Here is a 10,185-nt window from a genome sequence, read left to right as displayed (position 1 = left end):
CCCCATGTGCAGTTGCAAACCGTATTCTGGCTTTTTTATGGAGGTTTTGGAGCAGTGGCTTCTTCCTTGAGAGCAGGCTTTCAGGTAATGTCAATATAGGACTTGTTTTACTGTGGATATAGATACTTTTGTACCTGTTTCAACCAGCATCTTCACAAGGCCCTTTGCTGTTGTTCTGGGATTGATTTGCACTTTTCGCACCAAAGTACGTTCAACTCTAGGAGACAGGACGTGTCTCCTTCCTGAGCGGTATGACGGCTGTGCGGTCTCATGGTGTTTATACTTGCATAATGTTGTTTGTACAGATGAACGTGGTACCTTCAGGCGTTTGGAAATTGCTCCCAAGGATGAACCAGGCTTGTGGAGGTCTACAGTTTTTTTCTGAGGTCTTGGCTGATTTCTTTTGATTTTTCCATGATGTCAAACAAAGAGGCACTGAGTTTGAAGGTAGGCCTTGTTATACATCCACAGGTACACCTCCAATTGACTCAAAGGATGTCAATTAGCCTATCAGAAGCTTCTAAAGCCATGACATAATTTTCTGGTATTTTCCAAGCTGTTTAAAGGCACAGTCAACTTAGTGTATGTAAACTTCTGACCCACAGGAATTGTGATACGTGAATTATAAGTGAAATAATCTGTCTGTAAACAATTGTTGGACAGATTACTTGTCATGCACAAGTAGATGTCCTAACCGACTTGCCAAAACTATGGTTTGTTAAGAATAAACGTGTGGAGTGGTTGAAAAACGACTTTTAATGACTCCAACCTAAGTGTATGTAAACTTCCGACTTCAACTGTACATACAGTACAAGTCAAAAGTTGTGTTGTGACAAGGTAGGGATGGTATACAGAAGACAGCCTTATTTGGTAAAAGACCAAGTCCATATTATGGCAAGAACAGCTCAAATAAGCAGAGAAATGACAGTCCATCATTACTTCAACAAATGAAAGTCAGTCAATGCGGAAAATTTCAAGAACTTTGAAAGTTTCTTCAAGTTCAGTGGCGAAAATAATCAAGCGCTATGATGAAATTGGCTCTCATTAGGACCGCCACAGGAAAGGAAAACCCAGAGTTACCTCTGCTGCAGAGGATAAGTTCATTAGAGTTACCAGCCTCAGAAATTTCAGCCCAAATACGTACATGCTTCACAGAGTTCAAGTAACAGACACATCTCAACATCAACTGTTCAGAGGAGACTGCGTGAATCAGGCCTTCATGGTCTAATTGCTGCAAAGAAACCACTACTAAAGGCCACCAATAAGAAGAAGAGACTTGCTTGGGCCAAGAAACAGGAGCAATGTACATTAGACCGGTGGAAATCTGTCCTTTGGTCTGATGAGTCCCAATTTGAGATTTTTGGTTCCAACCGCCAGCAAGTGCTCAGCATATGTGGGGAAACTCCTTCAAAAGTGTTGGAAAAGCATTCCAGGTGAAGCTGACTGAGAAAATGCCAAGAGTGTGCAAAGCTGTCATCAAGGCAAAGGGTGGCTACTTTGAAGAATCTAAAATCTGAAATATATTTTGATTTGTGTTATCACTTTTTTGGTTACTACTTGATGTAGTGTTATTTCATAGTTTTGATGTCTTCAATATTATTTTACAATGTAGATTGTAGTAAAAATAAAGAAAAACTCTTGAGTGAGTAGCTGTGTCCAAACTTTTGATTGGTACTGTATGTGCAGTATGTGTATGTATGTATATGCATTCGGAAAGTATTCCAACACCTTCCCTTTCTCCACATTCTGTTACGTTAGACTTATTCTAAAATGTATGGAATATTTTTTTCCCTTCATCAATCTACACACAATAACCCACAATGTCAAAGCAAAAAAAAGAATGTAAATGTTCTTTGCAAATCTATTAAAAATAAAAAACAGAAATACCTTATTTACATAAGTATTCAGACCCTTTGCTATGAGACTCAAGATGTTGCTCAGATGCATCCTGTTTCCACTGATCATCTTTGAGATGTTTCTACAACTTGATTGGAGTCCACCTGTGGTAAATTCAATTGACTGGACATGATTTTGAAAGACACCCACCTGTCTGCATAAGGTCCCACAGTTGACAGTGCATGTCTGAGCAAAAACCAAGCTATGAGGCTAAAGGAATTGTCCATAGAGCTCCAAGACAGGATTGTGTCGAGGCACAGATCTGGGGAAGGGTACAAAAAAATGTCTGAAGCATTGAAGGTCCCCAAGAACACAATGGCCTCCATCATTCTTAAATGGAAGGAGTTTGGAACCACCAAGGCTCTTCCTAGAGCAAGCCAAACTGAGCAATTGGGGGAGAAGGGCCTTGGTCAGGGAGGTTACCAAGAACCCGATGGTCACTCTGACAGAGCTCCAGAGTTCCTCTGTGGGGATGGGAGAACCTTCCAGAAGGACAACCATCTCTGCAGCACTCCACCAATCAGGCCTTTATGGTAGAGTGGCCAGACAGAAGCCACTCCTCAGCAAAAGGAACATGGCAATCTCCAAGCGGGCTTTCAAAAGGCACCTAAAGACTCTCAGACCACGAGAAACAAGATTCTCTGGTCTGATGATATCAATATTGAACTCTTTGGCCTGAATTCCAAGTGCCACGTCTGGAGGAAACTTGGCACCTCCCTTCGGTGAAGTATGGTGGTGGCAGCATCATACTGCGGGAATGTTTTTCAGCGGCAGGGACTGAGAGACTAGTCAGAATCGAAGGAAAGATGAATGGAGCAAAGTACAGAGAGATTCTTGATGAAAATCTGCTCCAGAGCTCTCAGGACCTCAGACTGTCTGAGTCTCTGAATGTCCTTGAGTGGCCCAGCCAGAGTCCGAACTTGAACCCAATCGAACATCTCTGGAGAGACCTGAAAATAGCTGTGCAGCAACACTCCCCAACCAACCTGACAGAGCTTGAGAGGATCTGCAGAAAAGAATGGGGAGAAACTCCCCAAATAAAGGTGTGCTAAGCTTGTAGCGTCATACCCAAGAAGACTCGATGCTAAAATTGCTGCCAAAGGTGCTTCAGCAAAGTACCGAGTAAAGGGTCTAAATACTAATGTAAATGTGATATTTCAGCTGTTGTTTTTTCATAAATTTGCACACATTTCTAAAAAGCAGTTTCTGCTTTATCATTGTTGGGGTATTTTGTGTAGACTGATGAGGACAAAAAAAAACATTTTAATCCATTTTAGAATAAGGCTGTAACATAACAAAATGTGAAAAAAGTCAAGGGGTCTGAATACTTTCTGAATGCACTGTATGTGTGTCTTTCTGAGGGGTTGGGTTAAAAGCAGAAGTCAAATTTAGGTTGGACCTTGTGTGCAATGGACCAGAAAAGTAATCTTAATCTTAATGTATAGGTCAGGGATCAGTCCCAAATGGCACCCTATTCCCTATACAGTGCAGTACTTTTGACCATAGCGCAATACTTTTAACTACTATGGACCCTGGTCAAAAAAAGTGAGAAATGTAAATAGGTTGCCATTCGAAACACCCTAGGATAAGGGTGAGACGAGAAGATATGTATAAGCTGTACTCACTCAGTATGCTCTGTGGCCCTATTTGCAGGCTATATCATTCCATTGTCTTGGCTTGAAAGAGGCTTGGTTATTCAGGTGGGTCACAAAGCCATTGTTGACCCAGTTATGTTAGTTTAGTTTAGCTGTAGCATAACTCTAAGTAAAAATATAAAGGCAACATGTAAAGTGTTTTATGAGCTGAAATAAAATATCCCAGAAATGTTCCATACGCAGAAAAAGCTTATTTCTCTCAAATGTTTGTTTACATCACTGTTAGTGAGCATTTCTCCTTTGCCAAGACAATCAATCCAACTGACAGGTGTGATCATTGTGCTGTTGAGGGGACAATAAAAGGTCATGCTAACTGCAGGAATGTCCATCATAGCTGTTGCCAAAGAATGTAATGTTAATTTCTCTACCATAAGCCATAAGCCTCCAACGTCTTTTTCAAGAATTTGGCAGTACGTCCAACCGGCTTCACAACCGCAGACCAAGTGTAACCGCTCTAGCCAAGGACCTCCACATCCGGCTTCTTTTACTTGTGGGATTGTCTGATACCAGCCACCCGGACAGCTGAGGAAACATTGGGTTTGCAAAACCAAAGAATTTCTGCACTCTGTCAGAAACTGTCTCAGGGAAGCTCATCTGCGTGCTCGTCGTCCTGACCCGGGTCTTAACCTGACTGCAGTTCGATATTGTAACCGACTTCAGTGGGCAAATGCTCACCTTCGATGGCCACTGGAACGCTGGAATAGTGTGCTCTTCACGGATGAACCACGGTTTCAACTGTACCGGGCAGATGTTAGACAGCGTGTATAGCATCGTTTGGCCGAGCGGTTTGCTGAAAGACATGGGGGCATGTCTCCTAGAGATGAACGTATTTTGGTGCGAAATGTGCAGATCAATCCCAGAACAACAGCAAAGAACCTTGTGAAGATGCTGGCGGAAACAGGTACAAAAGTATCTATATCCACAGTAAAACGAGTCCTATATTGACATTACCTGAAAGCCCACTCAGCAAGGAAGAAGCCACTGCTCCAAAACCGCCATAAAAAAAAGCCAGACCAAGATTTGCAACTGCACATGGGGACAAAGATCGTACTTTTTGGAGAAATGTCCTCTGGTCTGTTGAAACAAATATAGAACTGTTTGGCCATAATGACTATCGTTATGTTTGGAGTAAAAAGGGGGAAGCTTGCCAGCCAAAGAACACCATCCCAACCATGAAGCACGGGGGTGGCAGCATCATGTTGTGTGGGTGCTTTGCTGCAGGAGGGACTGGTGCACTTCACAAAATAGATAATTCTCCTTCCTCATGATTTTATGTGGATATATTGAAGCAACATCTCAAGACATCAGTCAGGAAGTTAAAGCTTGGTCGCAAATGGGTCTTCCAAATGGACAATGACCCCAACCATACTTCCAAAGTTGTGGCAAAATGGCTTAAGGACAACAAAGTCAAGGTATTGGAGTGGCCATCACAAAGCTCTGACCTCAAACCCATATAAAATTTGTGGGCAGAACTGAAAAACAGAGTGCGAGCAAGGAGGCCTACAAACCTGACTCAGTTACACCAGCTCTGTCAGGGGGAATGGGCCAAAATTCACCCAACTTATTGTGGGAAGCTTGTGGAAGGCTACCCGAAATGTTTGACCCAAGTTAAACAATTTTAAAGGCAATGCTACCAAATACTAATTGAGTGTATGTAAACTTCTGACCCACTGGGAATGTGATGAAAGAAATAAAAGCTGAAACAAATCATTCTCTCAACTATTATTCTGACATTTCACATTATAAAAACAAAGTGGTGATCCTGACTGACCTAAGACAAGGAATTTTTACTAGGATTAAATGTCAGGAATTGTGAAAAACTGAGTTTAAATGTATTTGGCTAAGGTGTATGTAAACTTCCGACTACAAATGTACATATTACCTCAACTAACCTCGACTAACTTTTTTTTACTTATCAATTTTTTTCTTAACACTTATTTCTTCTTAAAACTGCATTTTTGGTAAAATAATTATACGTAACATTTCACTAAGGTCTACACCTGCTGTATTCATGTCGCGTTCGTCGTAAATATGGGACCAAGGCTCAGCGGGAATGTGTATGCTCATCTTCTTTATTTAGAAGAAAACCAAAATAAACATTTGAACAAAACAATGACGAGAAAACAGTCCTGTGAAGCACACAGCTACACTTGGAACGACTACCCACAAAAACCCATGAAAAAACACCCCTACTAAATAGGACCTTCAATTAGAGGCAACGAGGAACAGCTGCCTCAAATTGAAGGTCAACCCAATAAACTAAACATAGAAATAGAAAAACTAGAACGAACATAGTATATTTCTAACATAGAACATTAACCCAAAAACCCCGAAACACATAAAACAAACACCCCCTGCCACGTCCTGACCAAACTACAATAACAAATAACCCCTTTACTGGCCAGGACGTGACAATTCAGCGCATGTGACAAATAACATTTGATTTGATCCATAAGAAATAACACATTTCAAAGGTGTATTCCCAGTCATGTTAAATCCACAGATTAGGGCCTAATGGATTTATTTCAATTGACTGATTTCCTTATATGAACTGTAACTCAGTAAAATCTTTGAAATTGTTTCATGTTGCCTTAATATTTTTGTTCAGTGTAGATTCAGCCGCAGGCCAATTTTTTATTTTTTTACCAGATGGTCGGGGAACATAACTAAAAATAATTTGTAGGCTGCAAATTGACCTCAAGAAATAAGCCCAAACAGATTATAATATTTGACTAATAATTTTTTAACCATGCTTACATTTGTAGGGTAAATTATCACACATACAGTATCTCTTTATTTTGCGTGAGAATAATTTGTAACAGATTTCCTGAATTAAAATCACTTGGACCTGATTTGCTGGTGTTTTTAAATTATTTTATGTACAAGAATAAAAATACAAGTTTTTGTTTGAGTTTTGTTTGCATAGAAACTTGGGGGGGGCAAATATAATCACCCGCGGGCCACCAGTTAGGAACCCTGTGCTAGAGTTTCACCATACTGTAACTATATGTTATAGACAACGGTCACCTACTGGGTATGTGGCATGTAATATCTATTGTAGACCATGCCTGCAGGTAGGCCTACCATAGCTTGAAGACTATGAGAGACACACTGAAGCCACTTACCCGTTATCCCACTCCAAACACACACAAACACATGATAAAACAAGCAAAATATCGGAATCTACAGCCACAGTTTCTAACAATTTACCATATCACTCGAATGCGTTAACGATAGTCTTGTGATCTAGCAATGTAGTGTCGAACAACACATTGCCATCAGTGAGTGAGTGTGTTTGTGCGCGCGTCAGGAAGCTGAGCAGTACACGCACCCCTGCTAGGAGGAGTCAGTAAACGATTTGATTAGCCGCCTCGCGCCACTCGGTGCGCTCAGTGGTTTACGGAGACCGATTTGAAGGGTTGACAAGGAGAATCGCTTCCCCGGTATCCTGTCCCTCTTCACCGGGTAGCCTAGAAGCATAGTATGCTATCCCTGTCCCTCCGCTCGTTCCACGTTGAACAGAATAGCCAGAGACGCATAGAGAACTGTCTGGATTTTGAAGGTGAAGGACTTTGTGTTGTGTATTTACATAAAGTTCTGTAGGCTATAAATACTGCGTATTTGATCGCGAGGATGGCTGCGAAGATGGAATTAATCGAAAGGACAGTAAGGTCCGATATCAGAGTGAAAGTTTGCACAGCACTCCCTCTGAGATGGAGACGCGAATGACATAATAATTTATCCACTTTTTCTCATAACGGAGCGGCCTTTGGATTTATTGTCTGCAGCTATTACGCGGCGCCGGACACCTGCACCCGACTTGGCCGAGACGGCTTCTACGCGGCTCTCCGCTCAATAACAAATTGCTCAGAAGCGCTTCTTGAACTGAATCGATCATTTCTACTCTTATCTGAACTGTTGTCAATGGTAGGCTACTTCCACACAGGCAGTTCATTTGTTGCGCGTTGTTGTGCAGTTCTGTAAATCACTGAATGCGACGGATAGGCGACAGTGGACATCCGATAATAAATGTGTGAGCACCGCTATTCTCTTCATATTGATTATTATACAACCTCTTTGGAGTTACATGCAGGTATTTTATAAATGTTACATTATCCTGATAATTATTTTCTGTGTGTGATGTTATTGTCTGAGGTTGGGGTTTGCGGCTTTATGCTCTTGTTATAGTGCGCAGGTTGTTGTAACCTGTCCTGGAATATCATTGCGCTTTGTGAAAAAACGAATAGTTATTGATTTAGCCCACTGCAGTAGCCTAGGTTACAATGTGTTGCATTGATTCGACAATTATAGCTGCATGTATAGGCTGTCTGAGTCAGTCTAGTGACTTAAGAGACAGGCGCATGAGGAACAGTCCTCACACTAGGCTAGGAAATTGTCTGTACTAGCTCTGGTCCAGGGCGTTAGTTCGCGTTCGTAGATGTTAGTAGAAGAACACGCACTAACGTCCTGGACCAGAGCTTGTCTTGATATGCATGTGGGAATAATGTAGCATCGCTGCTTGACGGGACATTGAAAAATTAAGAGGTTTTGCGATAAAAAAACAACAACAAATATTACATGATTACATTATTACACGTTATTACAAATGTATTATTTTCAATGTTAAAGTATTACCTTGTTTATTCTCAAAATCATACGGTTGCCTGTTCTTGTGTGTTGCAGATACTGGATGTGTCTTCATGGGCATTTGAATAGTGTCAGCATCAACTGAAAAGTCACAAAGCTCAACTAAGCTTTATAAATGTATTCCTCAGTCATCTCTTCATATCGCTTCTCCGTCCAGTATTCACTGCCTGGATTGTAATAGCTAAAACAGGAGAGAACTGTGCCTCCACCTCGCCCCTGTCCAAATCCAAAGCCAGTATAATATTCTTTACAGCACTGACTCACAATGGGCACAGTACTATCCCTTTCCCCTGCATTCAGGAAGAACAGCTACTATGACACGCGGCCTGGCTCACTCAACCACTACCCGAGCCTGAGCAGCCGTTCGCTCAACACTCAGAAAGACCGCGCAGGTGGCCTGAAACGGGGACAGTCAATCTTTCTCCCAGCCCTCACCTGGAAACGCCTGGTCGCCTCCACCAAGAAACGAGGGGGCTCTAAGAAATGTCCTGGGGGTCCGGGGTCACTTGGAGACCCCCTCAACAACAACAACATCTACCAGAAGGATCCAGTGTTGCACCTCAACCGCGAGAATGTCAAGAAGTCTCTGTCGTGTGCCAACCTCACAAGCTACGACGGGCCAACGGGACTGGGTCTGGGGATAGGCTTCGGCCAGGGGCACTACAGCTATGGCATGGGCATAAAGCCCCAGCAGCTGTCCTCTGTCAAGAAGGTGCCCCACCAAGGAACGGCCGTCTCATCTCCCAAGCGCATCATCGTCCAGGCGTCCACCAGTGAACTTCTCCGGTGCCTGGGTGAGTTCCTGTGTGGCCGCTGCTACCGGCTGAAGCACCTCTCCCCTGCGGACCCAGTGCTGTGGCTGCGGGCGGTGGACCGCTCTCTGCTCCTCCAGGGCTGGCAGGATCAGGCCTTCGTGACTCCGGCCAACGTGGTGTTTGTCTACATGCTGTGTCGTGATGTGGTGGATGGAGACCTGGTGGCGTCGGAGCACGAACTTCAGGCCACACTACTCACCTGTCTCTACCTGTCCTATTCCTACATGGGCAATGAGATATCCTACCCACTGAAACCTTTCCTGGTGGAGGCTGGCAAGGACGCCTTCTGGGACCGCTGCCTGGCCATCATCGATGCCACCAGCGCCAAGATGCTGCGCATCAACGCTGACCCGCACTTCTTCACCCAGGTGTTCGCTGAGCTGAAGAGTGAAGGGGGCAGCAGCCCACAGGACTACAGCCGCGTGCTGGACCGGTGAGAGGAGGGGTAGTGGGGTACAACCCCCCCAATCCCCATCCGCCTGTCCTTTCCCCCCATCTCTCTGCCAAACATTTCCCACCCGCTCCAGCCACCTACCTCCAAGAATGTAACACAGGGATAATGGATAAGGGATAAGGGACTGCCCCCCCCTCCCCCATCTAATGGTACATCCGGAGACCCTGCCATTAACCACCAATGAGCCATCTACATTAAGACAATGGGGAAACTTGTCCTCCTAAGACTAGATCAGAAATTAGCATGTGTCATCAATAGGGTTGAGTGCTTATGTTGTTAGCACAAGCCCTTTTGTGTTATGTAATACTCACCTGATTTTACTTGAATGGTGGAACCATTTGGTCTACCTGTCCTTCGTGACCCCATTCTCACCTCTTGTGTCTCAGTGAGCTGGGGGAACAGAAACAGAAACAGTCATCTCAGCTGTTCCCCCCTCCAGTCTCTCCCCACTCTCCTCTCTTCCCTCTCCCCACTCTCCCCTCTTTCTCCCCTCCTTTTTCTCCCCTCTCTCCCCTCTCTCTCTCCTCCCCTCTCTCCTCTTTCCCCTCTCCCCTCTCCTCCCGTCTCTCCCCTCCCTTCTCCCCTCTCCCCTTTCCTATCCTCTCTCCTCTCTCTCCTCTCTCTGTCCCCTTCCCTCTCCCCTCTCCCCCCTCTCTCCTTTCTCCTCTCTCCTTTGCCCTCTCTCCACTCCCCTCTCCCCTATCCTCCCTCCCCTCTC

The 10,185-nt window shown here is 44.0% G+C and overlaps 1 protein-coding gene across 4 annotated transcripts; it reads left to right on the top strand.

Moving 5' to 3' along the window:
• Positions 1 to 6,908: 6,908 nt before the first annotated feature.
• On the top strand, positions 6,909 to 9,600 carry LOC106570360 (cyclin-dependent kinase 5 activator 1). Of its 4 annotated transcripts, none has more exons than XM_014142580.2 (2): positions 6,909 to 7,478; positions 8,235 to 9,600. In XM_014142580.2, exon 2 carries the CDS (start codon positions 8,464 to 8,466, stop codon positions 9,448 to 9,450), a length of 987 nt encoding a protein of 328 aa, XP_013998055.1. In that variant the 5' UTR covers positions 6,909 to 7,478; positions 8,235 to 8,463; the 3' UTR covers positions 9,451 to 9,600. The 4 variants fall into 4 exon arrangements, with proteins under 4 accessions (XP_013998055.1, XP_013998054.1, XP_013998053.1 ...); XM_014142579.2 differs by having other exon boundaries at positions 6,909 to 7,584; XM_014142578.2 differs by having other exon boundaries at positions 6,909 to 7,644.
• The last annotated feature ends 585 nt before the right edge of the window (positions 9,601 to 10,185 follow it).

Source organism: Salmo salar, chromosome ssa14 (assembly GCF_905237065.1).
Source record: "Salmo salar chromosome ssa14, Ssal_v3.1, whole genome shotgun sequence".
NCBI lineage: Eukaryota > Metazoa > Chordata > Actinopteri > Salmoniformes > Salmonidae > Salmo > Salmo salar.
The sequence above is the reverse complement of the archived record's forward strand: the minus strand, read 5'-3'. Positions and strand labels throughout refer to the sequence as shown.

Bases quoted from the DNA above. Each gene is read 5' to 3' on its own strand.
- LOC106570360 (XM_014142580.2), top strand. From the start codon at position 8,464: ATGGGCACAGTACTATCCCTTTCCCCTGCATTCAGGAAGAACAGCTAC.